This window comes from Trachurus trachurus (assembly GCF_905171665.1).
Source record: "Trachurus trachurus genome assembly, chromosome: 22".
NCBI classification, from domain to species: domain Eukaryota; kingdom Metazoa; phylum Chordata; class Actinopteri; order Carangiformes; family Carangidae; genus Trachurus; species Trachurus trachurus.
The window spans coordinates 25,620,223-25,639,117 of record NC_139907.1 but is presented as its reverse complement, the minus strand read 5'-3'; the positions used below and the strand labels follow the sequence as shown (position 1 = coordinate 25,639,117).

Below are 18,895 nucleotides of genomic sequence, written 5' to 3'. Positions count from 1 at the left end.
GAAACATTTTCTATAGAAGCTTTGAATAAAAGCACTGAAGCAGATCTGGGACAGACCTGGAATATCCTGGGAATCTCTTTGGAATCAGCTCGGTAAACATCCGTCTGAGTGACAGGCCGCACGTGGAAGAGTTTGCTGTGCGATGGAAATTACTCTGATTAAATCCCATTATCAAAACACACCACTTGCATCAATGTGAACTGCTGCATGTTAATACATCAGCACCCCACAGGAAATGAAAGCTGGTGACTGAGGTGTTGCACTCACTCTATGTCGAGCACCATGTAGGGGATGGACTGCTCCCTGTCCTGCTCGCTGTTGTAGAAGAGAATCTTCTTGCTGCTCACCACGACGTACTGCGGCAGCACAACAGACACGGTGAGAAAACATGATGAATGAGCATGCTGTGCACCATCAAAGTCACTTTTATTCCCCTTTATACGTACCTTTTTCACCCATCCAAACTTCTTGGTGTTGTTTCTGACGGGGAGAGAGAGCCAGCCCTCCAGCCTCATTTCTGAGCGGAACAGAGAAGATGAGACATGAAAGATTGCATATGAACACACACACACACACACACAGCCAGCCTCTATTTAGATAAACAACCTAAAAAAAGCAGCAGTTTGACTTTCACATCACAGGTATGAACTGGGCTTTATTCATATGAAGTGCAACATTTGCATATACAAACTCTACATGTTATTGACTGGGTAAATAAACTTTTTTTTTCTTTCTTATATTCTATTCAAAGTTTCAAATTTATACATTTATGTCTACATTTCACCAATTAACCAATTCTATTCTGTGTATGTAAAGGTCATGGAGCGACCGGCTCTTACCTGTGTACGCATCATCAGTGTCGAAATCGGGCCCGCTGCTAAGACTGGCCGACTCGAGCGACTGGACAGACATAGACTGCAGGAGGTTCCTGAGCTGCTCGATATCACTGTCCTTACTGTCCAGAGCCATCTGCAGCTCAATACGCATCTGGCTCTCATCCGCCAATTGCTGCGATTCAGAAACAACAGAGGAGACAAGGCCCAGTCAATGATAGTGGAGAGGACCGAAGATACTGTCCTGCACATGGTGCTGCAGCCTAGAGAGCAGCCTTATTTCTCCGCCTCCGTCATGTTTTGCGACATATTGAGTGACGTATTAGTACAACAAATCTGAAAATCTAAATGTGACAGTGCTACTTACTGCTTGCATTTCGTTGATCTCTCTCTGGTATTTGATGATTGTGCTGTTGAGCTTTTCCTTCTCCGACCTCAGCTCCAGCTGCAGCTTCCTGTTCTCCTTCTCCTTTCGCCGCATGTCTGAGTCGTTGCCACGGCGACTGCCTCCGCCGCGGACCTCCTTCCTGTTCATGATCTCTGCCAGCTTATTAACGGCCTGAGGACAGACAGGAGTTTTCAGAGTAATGTGGCTGTGAGAGAGCCGGGGGGGTCTAATGGTGGCGCTTCACAGTGAAATAACCCTGATCCACAGGGTCAGTCTTCTCTAAAAGTGGATGTATCAGACTGTCAGCCGAGCTCAGGCACAGTATGATTAACTCTGGTTCAGATGTCACTACACTCACCTGAGTTTTCAGCGTCCTCTCGGACTGCAGCTGCTTCTCGAACGCCTGCTTCATCTGGCTGATCTGCTGCTCCCAGTCCTTTGACTTATCTGACTCTGAAAAAACAGAAAACACACAAACACTAAAATGTGAAATGTGAAACCAACATCAGGAAGTAGCTTGCTGTAAAATTCAGAGTTGAAACATCCCAAATAATTTTGGCAAAGGCCCTTCGCATGGACTCTGTTACATATTACATGTTTTGTTGATGATTGCAAGAGAAATGATTACTATAAATTGGATGAAAGCTAACCCTCCCATGATCGCTCAATGGTTACCGACAGTAAAGAATGTCTACATGATGGAACATGACCCCCCAGTTACAGCTATAAGTACCTATTTTTATGAGAAGGGGGACCCCAGTTATTGACTATTGACTCTTATATCTCAAAACTTAAATTTTATTTAAATAACGACTGGTATTATTATCATTTGACTTATTTTTTATTCATTTATTGTTTTAAATATCCCATTTTTTGGAGTTACAGAACTAGATAAGGTATATGTGCTCTGCTTTTATACAGTGCCACCTCTGTGTGACAAATGAGACCCAATCTCAAGATGATGTTTTGTTTTCTTTTGTGATGTTAATATCCTGTTAATGTGCATAAAAGGCAATAAAGTAAAAAAAAAAGAAAAGAAAGAAACATCCCAAATACCTTCCATTGCATCCCCAAGTTTGTTGTTCAGCTCCTCCTTCTCATTGGCCAGATTGGCGACATCACTGGTCAGGGTGCGGTTGGCCTCCTCCAGCTGCAAACACAACAAACAGAGAGTCTGAATGAGCACCGTCTACACTGTGTGCCACTGCCACCTGTTGTCCAAGCTGAAAACTGAACTCTATCTCTGATGTGTCTGAGCCTGTACTGCCGTGTGACGCTCCCCAAGTCGGAGGTGAATGCAACGCACCGAGCCGATGGTGATGTCCTTCTCGGAGAGCTCTTGACGATGGCGGGCCATCATCTCCTTCAGTTCTAACTCCTTCATTATCTTTTCCTTCTCCAGGTCTGAGTACTGCTCCTCGGCGATGGAGCGCGCCAGCTGCTCCGAGTCGGCCTTTGTCAGGGTGATCTCAAGCTGAGCCGCCAACGAGTCCCTGGAAGAAGTTAAAGAACAAATATCAGTGACTGAGCAATCACCAATCACTGGCGCCAAATCTATTTTTTTCTGGATTTTGGTCAAGTTTTGGAAAATAGCCGTTTCTGAACCTTGTGTTTAAAGCAGATTTTAAAACAGAGGTGTCAAACGTATGGCCCATAGGCCAAAACCAGTCCGCCAGAGGGTCCAGTCGGGGCCGCAGGATGAATTTGCCAAGTGTAAAAATGACATAGAAGACAGATGGAGCATAATAATGTAGAAATTGCATGCATTTTCTCAAGAAATTTCAGGTTGTTCATTCTGTTTTGTAAAAGGTTGAAACTGGTTGGCCTTTCACCTTTGTTTCATGTAAGATGCCCTAAACTAATCTTTTTACTACAGCTTTTTATTCCACCATCCCTGTACTTGTACTTCTTATTACTAAAACAAAGTGAAAAATATTATTTTATTAAAAGGGATACTTCAACCAAAATCAATAATTCACCAATTTTCTACTCACTGTCATGCCAAGGAAGGGTTTGGAGAACTTTCAGAGCTATCAAAACACTTTTGGAGTTCCAGGGGGGAGCTACTACTACAACAAGGCTAAAAACAGAGATCAAAATAATTTTTTCCTAACAACTTTTTCATGTGGCGGCTTCAGGACACTTGGGTCAGTATGGACGAGCAGTATGGAGGTATCTGGATGTTTCATAGTGTGTGATGTGGTCGATTCAAAAGTGAGCTCTATCCGCCCCCATTATATGAAAATCTGTTGCCAGCCGGACCTCCCCTGGCCCTGGAACTCCAAAAGAGTTTTGATAACTCTGAAAGTTCTCCAAACCCTTCCTTGGCATGACGGTGAGTAGAAAATTGGTGAATTATTGATTTTGGGTGAAGTATGCCTTTATTAACAACAAAGAAAAGGGGAGTATTAGTGTTATTATTATTATTTATATGTTATAATGCTATTATTTTACTGGTCCGGCCCACTTAAGATCAAACTCTGCTGTGTGGCTTCCGAACTAAAATGAGTTTGACACCTGTTTTAAAATATTCAAATTATTTCAAGCAGCAGCGTCACCTCTCCTCCTGCAGCTCCTGCACAGACTGTGTCACGTCTTTGGTGAGTTTGTTCCTCTCCTCACATTCGTCCTTCAGTTCGCGGACCTGGGTCTTATACAGCGTCTGCAAAACAAAAAGGACACAGGTCAAACACACACGCTCGCATTAATACGTATAATGATGCAGTGTTGTCAGCCTGCTACTGTACATTTACCCCTGCGAGGAATGATATATATATATAGAGAGAGAGAGTGAGCAAATGAGTCAACACAATAGAACAGTGAGCAAGGGAAACCCATTATTCATGTTCCATTAAGCAGCTTTTCAATCCACACCACATGCATTAGCCGCTGTAATAAAAGTCATGTTGTTCTGACGGCACATTACAGCCCACACACTCAGTAAGCAAGATTCAGAAGCGTAATGTGTTGTACTTTGTCATTTTTCATCTATATTTGTATTTAGAGTGCAGACTTACAGAGAAATACTGCTCCGCCTCTAACTGGTCCTGTAATTCCTTCATTTGTCCGTCTGTGTCCTGCCTTTCTCTGTGGATAAAAACATGCACTTGTGTGACTCTGGATCATGTTTTGAAGGTTGTGAGTGGACAGTTACGCAGTCAAAGAGGTTGTAATGTGCACTGACTTGCGCAGCTCCTGGTTCTGTTTCTCCAGGCTGCGTTTGATGTCCAGCAGGTGGTTGGTTTCCTGTTTGAGCTGCTTCTCCGACGTCTTGAGAGTGTTGAGCTGCTGGTTCTGGGCCTTCAGGTCGTTCTGAGTCAGGATGCGTTTCTGTGTCTCCTGCTCGATCTTCAGCGTCAGGTTCTTCACCTGGAAGAAGAGACAAACCACAGAGAGGGAGAGAGAGAGTGTTTATAACACCCAACTGGCTTGTTATTGTTCCGTCTGCACTTCCTGCTTCTGTATAACTGTTGCTCCTCTTCAGCTCAGAATTAACACGGTGTTACATAAGCCGCAGGATTACCTTCTCTATGTTCCATTTAATATCTAAACACACACTTCACCGGTCTCCGAGCGCGCACAGTCCAAACACTCACCTCCTCAGTGAGGCGGTCCTTATGTCTGCGCAGCTCGTCTAGTTTCTGTAAGGCCTGTTTATAGTCACAGTCCATCATGCTGCTGTGCTTCTCCAGCTCCAGTATCCGGTTCTCCAGACGCAGTTTGGCCGAGCGCTCCTCCGCCAGCTTCTGCTCCATCTCTGCATAAAAAGGTGAAGAGGTGAAGGAATCACTTTCAGTTATGGGTTTTACACTGACAAAGTATGATTTGTTTTTACCAAATACAAAGTCTACAGCAGTTTAAATGTGTGGTTGTTTTTTTTTACGAGAAATATAATTATCTCTCGAAAGTTTGATGGAGAGTAAATACAAGTTTCTACTTTGAAGATAACGCAACATATCAGTTTCTTGTTTCTTGGGTTCCCTAATTGCAAAAACATTTAATCTAAACCATGTTTGGTTGAGTTGATATCATAAGGAAAAAGATCATTGGTTCTGTGTGGTGTTTATGAATACTGATCTGATCTGGGCATTCAGTGATGATGAGAAACTGTTCAAAAAAGCTGAATTAAAACTAATATCACCTAGCTCTGAAGAGAGCAAAATCGTCAAAACTAAATTGAAATACCAGTACATAATTTAGGATCAAGTATTTCAAACAATCTAAATGCATCAAGTTATGTAACTTTCCTTTTACATAACTTATTGCAAAATTAAAAGTTGCAGTACAGTGAAGTCAGAGTTTGAGTCTGTCTCCTTCAGTTTACTGTCTAACATGGTGCAAACTGGGTAAACAAGCAGGTAATGGAGCAACGCTGAGGAAGTGAAAGGTTGGTGCTCTCACCCTTCATGGATTCCGACTTGGCTCCTTCTATAGTCACTTTGATCTTGCTCTTGTCCTCCAGCAGACCCCTGGTGGCCTTGTGAGAGCTCTCCTCCTGCTCCAGCTCCTGCTGCAGCAACTTCAGCTTGTAGGTCAAATCGATCTCTTTGTTGTTCTTCTCCTGTACACAGCAGAAACAAGGGTGATGTGATAAACCCAAAGGATCCCCAACTTAGCCGGCCATCACCATAACAACAACAACAACAGGCTGGCAAAAAAAAACCAACAACACAGCAGTCTTCATTCATGCAGAAATACTGACAGCAGCAGAGCCGACTAAAGATAATGCTACAGCAAATACATTAAAATGATCTTAGTCAATGCTCACTCTTTATCCTCATTTATACTGCCAGGAAACAACACACAAGAGAAGATTACTGCAGTGTTTCCAGGGTTACAATTCTTAAAGGAGGGAGCAGCTTTGATCTGTAACCTTATTTCACAAATTCTTTTCCACAAACAATCAACTTCATAACTATTCAATCCGTAAAGTGTCACCGCTTTGGGCACCACAATCGCAAACTGTTTCATCTCAAATCAAGATATGGAACTCACTTCCTCCACACTTTATGAAACTTTCTTGTGTCATTATAAACATCTGTGAAACATATCTTGCTCTATCAATAGCTTAATAATATGTTTTAAGTTTTTAACTGCTTGATGTGTGTGTGTTATCTGTGAGGGTGTGTGTGTGTGTGTGTGTGTGTGTATAATATCTTACATTTATGTACGTGACAATGTCCGTCTTTATACTTATTTAGGGGAAGTCCTCTTGTCAAGCCCCTTGGGGTTTTTTTGGACTTCTTTGCATGTTTAAAACATGTATTAAAATGTAAGTAATACAATTACCATGAAAAAAAATATATTGGACAAACAAAACAATATCTTGTCATTTCAACAGTTCCATCTGAAGTATCCGGTTTCAAGCCTCTTCGATTATTGATTAGCTCTAAAAAATATGTGGTGATTTTCCAACATCGTACAGAAAACACAACAGTGGGAATATGGTGAAATTAATGTGTGAAATGTTTTTCACAGATGGAAAATATGAACTCACAGATCTGGGGTAAAAACCATTTGGGCTGTGTTACATGTGCCGGTAATATGGTGCATGTGTTATAATAGCAGTCTAACTAGACAGAGAGTTAAGTACTGATACTGATGATATTTGATATTTAACATCTTCTTCAGGCTGATAAACAGACAATGTTGTTTAGGCCTATATATCTTACTACAAACTGGAACAGCAGTGGAAGGCTAAAGAAAAAAAGAATATGCTTAGTCATCTTTTCACACCATGTTTCACCTAGATCCAGATTTTAGTGGGTTACCTTCTCGAGGTCAGTGAGTCTCTCCTGAAGCTGTCTCTTCTCTGTCTCTGTTTTGGACAGAGTCTGTCTCTGCTGACGCGCCTCCTCCTCCAGGCCAGAGATCCGTCCTGCAAGATAAAGCCGAGACCAGTCCTCAGAGGAGTGTGTGTGTGTGTGTGTTTCAATAAGGAAAAACACACTGACCCCAGACCTGCACTATCTGCACACACAGTCCCATCAATCAAAGCAAACCAGAGCTGTCACTGACCATCTTCCTATTGCCAGCGATTCCAATCCATTTTTTTTTAAATATACATACACACAATACAGTGATTAGTCACAGTCATCAGCTCAGGGCATTGTTTTGATTCTGAATATTTACATGGTTCAAGTGAACGACTTCTCTCCATTATCCCTGCTGATTGGAGGAAGCGGTTCACTGCAGATTTAATTACAGCACAGCAGCAGTTTGACTCAAGCTGGGACAAAGTTAACTACTGCAGCTTCACATTCAAACTAGAGCTGCAACAAAGAATCAACTAATCGAACAATAATCAATTATTAAATTAATCGTCAACTATTTTGATAATCAGATAATCGATTTGAGTCGTTTTTTTAACGAAAAAAAGTCAAAATTCCCTGATTTCAGCTTCTTTAATGTGAATATTTCTGGTTTCTTTGTTCCTTTATGACAATAAACTGAGTTTCTCTTTGGTTTGTGGACAAAACAAGACATTTGAGGACGTCATCTTGTGGTTTGGGAAACACTGATAGATATTTTTCAACATTTTATTGACCAAACAACTAATCGATTAATCGTTTAAATAATCAACAGATTAATCAATAATGAAAATAATTGTCAGTTGCAGCCCTAATTCAAAACTAATGCAGAGACTGAGAGCGAGCTGTCTTGGCTTCCACTGTGACCTTGCCTCCATTCAACACAATCAGATAAAAAGTCTTTACGTGACAGTTTAATAAGGCCTACTGCTGCTCTAATCAGATTATGTTGAATTATTAGCCTTGATGTAAACATACTCCTGTGGACGGTTGTATAAATGCATCCTGGGAGACGGCAGCACGATGATGGTCTGCTGCTGCTGCACTCTGACCAGCTGTGATAGAGCACGCTGGTCAGCCCTCGTTTCATTCAAGCGCTCTGTGTGCCAAACAGAGGAGGTCACACCTCGTCTCTGTAAATGTAATTTACATACATATTGCTTATATACAAAGTTGTGGCCTCTGCAGCTCTGTGCAACAGCTACAGACAAACCTGTTAAAAGAAAAGCTCTTACAAAAACATTCAAATCGACCTGTCAAACACAGAACACACAGAGTGAATGTGTCGTTTGCCGAGTGGATTCTGACGACAGTGCAAACACCTTTAGAGGCCTGAGAAGCCTCTTTGGTGGCCTAAGTGTTTGACAGGTCAGACACCAAGCTGCCCTCAGGTACGTGCGTGTAAGCAGCAAGGCAGGCAGAAGGAAAACCACTTTAAGAAGCAGAGAAGCTTCATGTTTAGACAAGGTGTGTAATAGAATTTCCACCTCATGAAAATACAGGGAATCATGTTAGCAGCTCCTGAACGCTGAAACTGAAGTGACTTCAATTTCTCTTCACGCCTGCAGTCATGCACCAGGTCCAGATGTTAACTCCCAAATCATTTTTCTGATCAGACATACATTCACATTTTCATATGTAGGTGTTGCTGGCTGCTTTCTGTGCTACACGTTCTTGGGTATATATTTAAAGGGTTTGCAATCCAAGCTGGAATAAAACTGGAAAAGTCACTGTAAAATAAAATAAATATAAGCTCATACAGTGGCATGTAAAGGTTTTCAGTAGGCACAGTTAATCATGTGGAAGATGTAATAATCTCCAAAAAGGCATAAAGTTAAACATAAACACTCTTTTACAATATTTTAAAGCCCCAGTATGTAACTTATTTAGCTTTTTATTAGCAAAAAACAAATGTAGACGCTTGTTTATCCTGTTACATGCAGCGTCTGTTGTCTGTCTGACATCTGCCCGATTTCACGTGAATGCAACATCAAGAATACGTTCAGATATGCAACCGCACCGCTAGATGGGGGGAATTCCTACATATTATACCTTTAGAGTATTATTTTTGTTTTCTACAGTTTTAGAGTGAGAAAGGGAAACAAAGCAGCAGCCTGCAAAAGAACGAGAAACCAGGAGACTTGAGCTCTCAGATAACTTTGACCAATCTATCAGACAAGATATTTACTACTATGATAGTGTGTAAATAGTAAATAAATACTAGGGGGGGCTACCTTTGTTGTGGGCCCTTTTCTTTTGTAAAAAATTAAAATAAAAGAAAATTATAGTGTTTCAAATCTAAAGGGAATGTGTCATCTGTAACTTTTTGCCTTTTGGAGATTATTTCACACTTCACATTAACAGAAATTATGACCCAAACCTTTGCATGCCACTGTACATCTAACGACTCTCAGGCCTGATTCCTGATCCTGTCCTTGCTGCAATGTGTGTGTGTGTGTGTGTATATATAGGTGTGTGTGTTGCGTCACCTACCCATCAGGTCGCTGATGGTCTCGGAGCCCTGGCTGTGCTCCCTCCTCTCCGTCTCCAGAGCCGCCTGCAGGCTGATGCATTCCTTCTCCAGACTGAGCTTGCCGCGCTCCAGCAGGCAGCACTTGTCCTGCAGCTCGCGCCCGTTGGCCTCCAGCTGCTGCAGCTGCTTGCTGCTGTCGCCCTGCGTCTTACGGAGCCTCGTCGCTGCCTCCGACTCAGCCCGCAGCAGCGTGTTGGCTTCCTCCAGCTGATGGAGACAAAGATAAGTCAAGATTAGTCTGAAGGTAGGTTTGGTTACTCAGCACTTCTTTCATGTCTTTGATAAAAGTTATAGTATGCTGTGTTATACTTACCTTCAGATCAAGCATAGTAAACATATAATAATACAATAAAACACAACTGGCCCCAGTTTAGAGGCATTTTCAATATTTTTGATGCCAGTATCAAATGTAGTGAGCCCATACACGGTTAAAACTATACAAACCTATATATAAATAATGATCTTGATACTATTAGAACATAGATTTCTTGACTTTTAACTTTAACTTCCTAAAACCTACGTGGCACTGACCTGTTTCTGGAGGTGGATGTTCTTCTCATTTGAAATGTGTGAATTCTGGTTTCTCCTCTTCATGTCGTCCAGCTGGTCTCGCAGGCTGTTGACTGTGTGACACAGAAGAACACGGAGCGACCGACCAACCTTTTAATTAAGTTAAACTGTGCACCAAGGTTCTTCTCATATAAGTCATTATTACAGCTCCAGCAAATCAGTTCAAAAGAGGATTACGTAAACAAAAATCAACACTATTTCTACTTAACTATGAAATACTTCTATATCCACGCTTTTTGATACAGTTTGAATCAGTGAGGAGTTTGCGCATCACTGAACTGGTCAATAGTCCAATCAAAATGCAAAGAAATTATATTATGGCTCTTCTAAAGTGGAATTGAAAATTGTCCTCTGCCTGGCAAGTCTCTCTGACCAGGTGATGGCAGTATTAACCACATTATCACAATCTGTTCACTTACATTAAAATCCTATTACCAAAAAGTTTCTGAATAGAAGCTGTCAGGAAGGAATTTATATATAGTATATATAATATTTACATCTAAAAACACTACAGTCCCCTGGCACCAAAGGCTTCTACACAGTTACTATGGGACACATCAGATCTATATGCACTGGAAAAACTGAATCTCTTAATGTCTTGTCCTGTGAGTAGAAATATACAATCATCCAACGGGATAATGAACCATTGTGTCACATTAGTACATAACATCTGGTCTTAATCTAATCTGCCATAGCAATAATACTAATATGATTATTGCCCTGAAACTTAACGTAAGTCTCTTATTACCAGCTAATTAAGTGTAAGTGAATCATAAGCTGTTAAATACCACTGACTGATACATGACTTATCTAATGGCTCCGTGTCACCTTCGTTCTCCAGGCAGCGCTTCCTGTCGGCCTCGCTCTCGGCCTTGCGGTGGCTCTCCAGGCTCTTGTGCTGCAGCAGGGCCTTCTCTCTCTCCAGCTGCCTCAGAGTCGACTCCAGGCTCTTGCGTCCCGTCACCTGAAATCAGCCGTTAAAACGCTCGGTTCAGAGCTGGTTTCACTGCTGAGGCTTTCCGTAACGGCTCCTGAGAATCCACCTTGTGGTTTAACGCAAATCTCAGTCCCATCAGACGCTGTAATGTGGCTATTACAATTCTGAAAGCCCTCCGTCTGAACCTCGCGGGATGTGACTCAGTGGTACTCAGCTGAAACACGGTCGAGTGTGGGTAATAAGAAATCGTTATTCTGACTTAAATACAGCTTTTGGAAAAGGCTGTAAAAATGGATGAAGGAGATTTACATGATCCCGGAGGAGGGGACTGGGTTGTTGCACAGGGCTAATGTTAAAGTGAGTCAAAGCCAGGAGGAATGTGATTTCCAGCAGCAGCAGCAGGTGCCAGCGGTGTAGGTGTTGAGACGATTAGCCTCACCTCGTCCTCCAGTTCTTTAGAGATCTTGTCCAGACGACCGGTGGCAGCTCTGTGAAGAGGAGACAGGACGGTTATGGGGACTTAACAGCCACTGTTGCTTGAGTGTGTTATTAGAAGTGTGTTATTAGATCCTAACAGCTTCTCCATCGGTACCTGTATTTGTGCTCTATGTCATCTTTGACCTGCTTCTCGTTGTTCAGCTGAACCTCCAGGTGGCGAAGTTTCTTCTGCAACGCTGCAGCCTGGAGAGAGGAAACACACCAACCAATCACACACACATACACACACACACACACACACACACACACACACTGGTGACTTAGAGGACTCATCAGATGCTCAGGGTTTAACGCCAGTTTGCAACCTTTACTGCATGTCATCCATCTTCCCTGTGTGACTCACACGTGTGTTATGTAATGAAGCGTTTTACATAACCGGTGCTCTGCTCTGGAGCATTTCTTATTGTGAATATGTGAATATTAAATCTGCATCTTACAGATTTCTGACCACCTGGTGGCAGAAGCTGAGATTAGTTGTTGTGTGAACAGTCAGCAGTTGCCTTATTAGTCCAGCACCTCTGGGTGGAATCCACATCCCTTCAGCTCATAAATACTCCACCAACTAGTCACTATCTGTCAGCTGGATCAGTAAACAGGCAGGGAGGGATGGGGGGGGCTCACCTGGTAGAACCTGTACCACACAGGCTTTGCCCTAACTGCAGCAGCTGTGAGTTTTTTTCCCTTTGTGATGTGTGTGTGACTTATCCTAACAGATAAATGATGATTTGATTTTAGTTTGAATCTGACCTGCTGCCCTTTGCTGCTTGACATCCTCTGTCTCACTCTCCCTGCCTCTCTCCACTGCCCTATCATAATAAAAGGCAAAATTCATTTGTCAATTGATTCATTGTTAAAGAGGGACCTATTAGGCTCATCTCATGGGCTTTTGATATTGGACCCCAGTGGGACACTATTGAAAGTTTTGATCGATTAAAAAAACTCCATACTTATTGCATACAAGATGTCTGTGTACTCCTTCATCCTGTCTCTTTCCTGCTCAGCTCTTAAATGCTCAGATTAGGCGGCGCCCTCAACTTCTGCTGAAGTTGTCACGTTAAAAAAGTGAGACTTTAAAAAGACTCTCCAAACTCGAGTGTTTGCAGCGGCTCAGCTCCTGAAACTGCCCCCGGGGATTACTTCAACACACGCCTACCTCATGATATGATGATAAGGTACTTCCACGTCCTCTAAAAGCAAGTATCCAACATTTTAAAGGGGAACTATGCAATTCCGGTCGGCTTTTTCTCTGTTTTGCTAACCCTCCTCTCGGCCATGTGCATTTGTTTTTAACGAAGCCGGCGAAAGATCAATCCATGGAGCAGTGGATAACGTTATATAACATATACAATGTTTAGACATGTATATCTGTGTAGTCTTAACTGTTATAGACAAAAGATTGTGGGTTATGGCGCGCGTTTGTGGTGTGGTGCTGCTGGGACACTGGGACGGCAGCCAAGTACTACACAGATGTTGCAAGGTTGGTTTTCAGCCATGAGATGTCAGGTGGAAGGCAGAGAGCCTCCATTCTCATGTAGTTAACAATTACTCCTACTTCTACTTCTACTACTACTAATTAAGGTAAAAATGTAGCATAGCCACGGGAAAAATCCTGCTTAGTTCCTCTTAAAACATATTCATAAGTCCGAAAAACTGGAAAAGCATAATAGGTCCCCCTTTAAAATAAAAATAGTGATTCTGTCGATCCTAAAAGAAGGAAATCAAATTCTTCATTTTGCTGTGATGGTGTATGAGCAGGGATTGTCAGGCTACAATAAAAACCCTTTGATTGAGATGGGTGGGTCAAGGACTCGTATCAATGAGTTCCCCAGATTAACTTTCAGCTCAGCCACTTACCCTGAAAACAGCTAGAGACTTTCTCTACGGCTAAGAACACAGAAATTCTACCAAAGTACTAATAAATCACAGGCTCAAGAGAAGAAATCCTCTTCTGACTCATATCCATTATAATCCTTCAGGCCTTTCAGTGTGGCCATGTAAAATGATGCCTGCTTTATTCCTTATGAAGCTGAGAAGGGGGGCGGGCTGCGGAGCTGCAGCTGATCGCAGCGCTCTGTACAGTTAGTGTGTATAAAAGTGACAACACCCACCTCTCCTTTTGAATTGTCATGGGCCACTGAGGAGTTATTGGCAGCGTTTAGCAGCCTGGAGAATAAAAACATCACAAAGTCATAAAACCACAGCTCAGAACAAATCGAAAAAGAAGTCGACCTTGATGAAAAGTGACGACTTACTGGTTTTCTTTGAAATAAGTGAAGCCGACAAAAGGCAACTGATTTCCCACGAAGGCCTTCGGCGTGGGGAAAGTTTCTACGTCGCCTTTGTCATCTTCGATCTCATCAAAGTTACTGGTGTCGATGTCGCTGCTCAGCTCGGGGACCACTGGGGCGACCGCTGAGGACGGAGACAAGACGGAGACAGACAGTCAGGGAAAGGTCGAGGCAGAAATGTTGGAAAGATGAACAAATGATGAAACAAAGCTAAAGAGTGTTTAAAAAAATCATTTGACATGGAGTGATCTTCTGTCATGTAACTGATTAACATAACAGGTGACCTCCTGGGCTAATACTGACTGTCTCTGATGGTGTCAAAGGTCCACTGGTCGTTCTTGAAGAAAGGGTGTCGCTTGATCTCCTCCACACCGTTCCTGCCCAATCGCACCTCCCTCAAAACAAAGAGAGTGAATGAGTTGTAGAGCGGTGACTAAAGCCGCTCTTTGCCCTCGGTTCAGCTGTATCAGCGGCGTCACGAAAACATCACATATCGATACATATTCTACTCTGAGAGTGGTGAAATTAAAAATCAAGCGTCACTCGCAACGCATCACAAGTAAATATAAATGTGCTATATGCAGCTCAACAGCATCAGCATGTTATGTAAGGTCTGCAGTGTGAAATATATGTCGGGAAAAAGCTTCTGCCGTCACCACCGTCCCCACATCCAAAGCCACTCTTCATACCTGTCGGTCAGAAAGGCACAGATGATGTTCTTGGCATCTTTAGAGATCTCCACATCATCGGGGAAGTTGAGGGAGTTCTTATGGTCCATGATCTTACTGTAGGTTCCCACCAGGGAGTCGGCATAGAACGGCGTGTCACCTATCAGCGATTACAGAAAGTTAACTACAAAGAAAGTGTACGATTTCTTTCTTTCTTTGCCGTGACTTTACTGCGGTGTTTACTGACCGACGAGCATCTCGAAGATGAAGACCCCTACAGACCACCAGTCACATTCCCTTCCATAGTAACCATCTCCTCCCTGGGACTTGAGCACCTCGGGAGAGATGTAGTCTGGAGTCCCCACTGCCGTGTCGCAGTGCACCATGCCCGTCTGCAAAACACATCCAGGAGTCACATATCAGCCTTTTAGTGATGAAACTGAATGAATCGAAGAATATGAGCTCATCATAAGCCAGCGCTCTCTCTCTCTCTGATTAACCTCCCACTCAGAAATCTCAAAGAAGGAGCTCAACTAAAGCTCAACTAAAGTTAAAAAAAAAAAAAAAGGGACATTTTTTGGGGGGTTTTGTTTTTTTTAACACTGGTGAAAAGTGCCAACTCAAAGAATCTGGACTCTGTCATTACAGGTGGCAGGCCAAAGTGTGTGAGGATCATAAATGAAAAGGAAATGTGAATATTTGCTTTGCAAGTCGATTTACAGTGTGCGGCCCTACATTTTCTGCCTTCACTCCTAAAATTTTAAGTTAAAGGGTCACTCTGCTGCTAGCCAAAAAACTAAGTCAGGAGACCTGCTGACTTTCCTGTCTCTCTTCACTGTCCTGTCACAATAAAGACAAAAACCTTAACCTACATGCTTATACAGCAGATTAAAGACTGCTGCTCTTTATGAACGCTCCTGTCAATTTTTAAAGAAATTGGATACTGTATACCACTGTGCTTTGCGTTTTATGCTGCAACTTTCGTGTACATCACTTTTCCTTATATGCCGTTGCACATTGTCCATCTTTGTATGTCCGTAGACTCTCTCACTGGCTGACTTTTATTTATGAATCTATTCTTGGACTTTTGCTTACAGTACATATTTGTGTTTACACATGCGTAGAAACCTCAGCCGATACAGCCTGCGTTCTCAGGACATTATACAGATGCAGGTCCCGAGAGTCAGAACGGAACTGAGCAAAGAGGCTTTTAAATTTTCTGCCCCGTCGACCTGGAACGATGTGCAGAAGGTTTGAAATTGGCAAATCTTGTAACTCTGGGGGAATTCAAGTCAATTATAAAAGACAGGGAAATTAGCTAAATCGGATCTTGTGGTTTCATTGTCTAATCATGTAATCCCACTCTTTTTTTTTTACCTGAAATGTGTGATTTTGTTTTATTTGTGTCTTGTGTGTTTGGTGTAACTATTCTGCTTTTGTGCTACTGTCTGGTCACTGTTGGAAAAGAGGTTTTGAATCTCAATGAATTTTTTACCTGGTTAAATAAAGGATATTGATTGATTGAAATAACATAACAGTTTTGTTCTGGAACTCAATGGACTCAATCTAGGCCCCAACCAAATGAAAACAGATAAATAAATGAGAGTGAATAAGAAATGTAAAAAAAGAAAGAAGATTTCACTGCTGCCTCTACCTCAGCTTTTCTGCTTTATATATGGCCAGACTTATTATAGAGTTATTAATAAGTCCGGCCGAGCCTCGATCTGATGTGTCACCCTTGTTACAGTCTGCCTCACCGCCTGAGCTTCATCATCTCTTGCAGACGTCAAGCAGCTCTGCGACATCAGTGCAAACACACAGTCCACAGTTATATTTGCTGAACTTCACTTGACCTGACCCTGTTGGTCACAGCTCAGCAGCACTGTGGAGCAATTCTGTTCACCTCCAAACTAATGTAAAGATTTATGTCTGCTTTGTGCTTTCCTGTATTTCTTTAACTTGTTGGCCAACCTAACCATATTTATACTATATCTACAACAATATAACATAAACCATTGTTTCTGTGTATGTCTCTTATAAATCTTACTCCTAATTCCCTCCCCTGGTGTGTATGTGACTGCATGTGTAGCTGGTTTGTAGGGTATTGATTTTGTTGTCATTTGTATGTTGATAGCACATGTCAATAAATATAACACAAAGAAACCTGGCAGCTAACTGCTTTGATTTGAAAGAAAAAAAACAGAAGACCTCTGTGACAGGCTTTAACTCACAGAGTCCATCTTCATGCACGTGCCAAAGTCCGCCAGCTTGAGGTGTCCCAGTCTGTCCAGCAACATGTTGTCCGGCTTGACGTCGCGGTGGATGAAGCCCATGGAGTGAATGGCGTCCAGGGCCATCACCACTTCTGCCGTGTAGAACTTGGCCCACTTCTCTGGCACGTCGTAGGTGCTGGTCAGGTTGACCAAGTCTCCTCCCGGCATGTACTCCATCACCATGTAGAGGAAGTGGTCATCTTGGAAGGCACAGCACAACTGAACAAGAACAACAAGGACACCGTGGGAAATCATTATCAGCACCACCCATATTGATGATGTAGTGACCAAGATGACAGGAGTATGAAACTGGTTATCCAGTCTTTAGTCCTGTCCCATATGGACTACTGCGCTACAATCTGGTCGAGTGCATCAAAGCAAAAGTTGGTTAAACTCCAGATTACTGCACGACTAGCACTTTGATGCTCAATTAGGAGTGATTTCAATATAATGCATGCAAGGCTGTCGTGGCTGAAGGTGGACGAAAGACTAAAATGTAGTCTTATTATGCACTGAAGAATACAGTCTTATACTAGTGTATAACATCATGCCATGTAGACTTCCCCTTCATCTTATTGTTATTGAAAATAAATTAAGATTCAAAAACAAACCCAAAATAGTTGTAATACACAGAGAAATTATGTTTTAGATGAATTTTATTACGTGCTTCTGGTCAACTATTTTCTTTCTGCACCCTTTATTTTTCGACAGGAAATTGTAAAAAATGATTTTTTTCTTCAAATCCTCAGTAGCCTGGGTAGGCTGTCAATGAATGCATTTCAGATACACAGAACACATGTGGTAACAACATCCACTGAAAAAATAACTCTTAAAACACATTTCTACATGATTTTGTATCAATTTTATGGGGGGAAAAATTGGCGTTTTCTCACTTTTTCCCAATATTTTCTTATCTTCTATGTTGCATTGTTTGATTTTTGTTAATATTGTATATTTTTGTGTTCTGAATTTTTGCTTGATTATTTTCTATTGTCTTTTAAATGGACCCCAGGAGAAATGGTCTTCACTATGGAGATGACTAATGGGGATCCATAGACAATAAACAATAAAGAATAAACATGCTCTCAGCACAACAGACAGATCGTTTTTGGTACATGAAACATTACTTTCAGTACCAACCCACAATCAAGATGTAACTACTGCAATAATGAAAACTAATCATGTATACGTTTCTGGAGGGGTCAAATCAAAATGCATTCTTGAATCAAAATCTGAAAATAAAATAAAATACAGTCAGAAAACCAAGTTAATTAAAATTCCTACCTGCACAACCCAGGGACTGTTGGAGAAGGCCATGATGTCCCTCTCCTCCCAGAAAAAGGCCGAGTCCGAGCGCTTGATCATCTCAAACTTGCTCAGTAGCTTCATGGCGTAAACCTTCTGAGAGGCTTTATGTCTGACCTGCATGGTGGTGGTGGTGGTGGTACAGGTTTATTCAGAGACAGGAGACTAACGAGGGATTGCCAAGACAACCAGACATTGATGTTGCAGATCACAGGTAACACAAAAACTGTAAGATATGAATCAGTGGCTACTGTAAGATGTCGGGTGATTCCATCATAACAGATGTGTTTTTCACAATTTGCTACCATTTCTAAATGTGACCTGATCCATCAAAATGAGTCACAGTGACCCAAATTTCAAAGTTGAGATTTTGGTATCAATGGAAAGATTAGAAAATAAGCTTTAAAATGATACCCTAGTCAAAGTCATACATTTGATGGTTTTCGAGATGCGGCCATTTGAATTACGATCTCCTACTCTCTTATTCCGTTCTAAAACCTGAGAAAACTGCAGTTAAAGTTTTTGCCAGTGACTCTGGCATCTGCTCCTGTACCACGTGATTACACGTACCCTATACGGTCCCTTGTTGTCATAGATGCACCATTCAATGACCCTCGGAAAGCAGGGAATCTCACAATTCAGAGGCTTTTTACAGCTCGTAAACGGTTCAGAAGTTGTCATGTTTTGTTGACGTTTTGTAAAACATGTGCAAGCGTTGTGTCGTTGCTACGTTCGGTTTAGCATCATTGCTACGTTCGGTTTAGCATCGATGCTACACTCTGTTAGTGTCGA

General features: G+C 42.0%; 1 protein-coding gene across 2 annotated transcripts in view; it reads right to left on the bottom strand.

The window, feature by feature from the left end:
• The window catches only part of rock2a (rho-associated, coiled-coil containing protein kinase 2a), a 44,015-nt gene that overhangs the window by 5,282 nt on the left and 19,838 nt on the right, over window positions 1-18,895 (bottom strand). For both annotated transcript variants that reach the window (XM_083998177.1, XM_083998178.1), the window contains exons 4-29: window positions 18,083-18,220; window positions 16,757-17,017; window positions 14,773-14,917; window positions 14,547-14,685; window positions 14,161-14,252; window positions 13,822-13,981; window positions 13,678-13,732; window positions 11,664-11,752; window positions 11,511-11,559; window positions 10,963-11,098; window positions 10,096-10,187; window positions 9,525-9,771; window positions 6,993-7,099; window positions 5,623-5,782; window positions 4,818-4,978; window positions 4,406-4,590; window positions 4,239-4,308; window positions 3,780-3,883; window positions 2,528-2,714; window positions 2,278-2,371; window positions 1,580-1,674; window positions 1,201-1,392; window positions 840-1,008; window positions 447-517; window positions 268-356; window positions 57-135 (exon numbers count right to left, since the gene is read on the bottom strand). In XM_083998177.1, coding sequence (XP_083854303.1) covers window positions 57-135; window positions 268-356; window positions 447-517; window positions 840-1,008; window positions 1,201-1,392; window positions 1,580-1,674; window positions 2,278-2,371; window positions 2,528-2,714; window positions 3,780-3,883; window positions 4,239-4,308; window positions 4,406-4,590; window positions 4,818-4,978; window positions 5,623-5,782; window positions 6,993-7,099; window positions 9,525-9,771; window positions 10,096-10,187; window positions 10,963-11,098; window positions 11,511-11,559; window positions 11,664-11,752; window positions 13,678-13,732; window positions 13,822-13,981; window positions 14,161-14,252; window positions 14,547-14,685; window positions 14,773-14,917; window positions 16,757-17,017; window positions 18,083-18,220 — 3,366 coding nt within the window. The remainder of the gene's footprint in view (window positions 1-56; window positions 136-267; window positions 357-446; window positions 518-839; window positions 1,009-1,200; window positions 1,393-1,579; window positions 1,675-2,277; window positions 2,372-2,527; window positions 2,715-3,779; window positions 3,884-4,238; window positions 4,309-4,405; window positions 4,591-4,817; window positions 4,979-5,622; window positions 5,783-6,992; window positions 7,100-9,524; window positions 9,772-10,095; window positions 10,188-10,962; window positions 11,099-11,510; window positions 11,560-11,663; window positions 11,753-13,677; window positions 13,733-13,821; window positions 13,982-14,160; window positions 14,253-14,546; window positions 14,686-14,772; window positions 14,918-16,756; window positions 17,018-18,082; window positions 18,221-18,895) is intronic.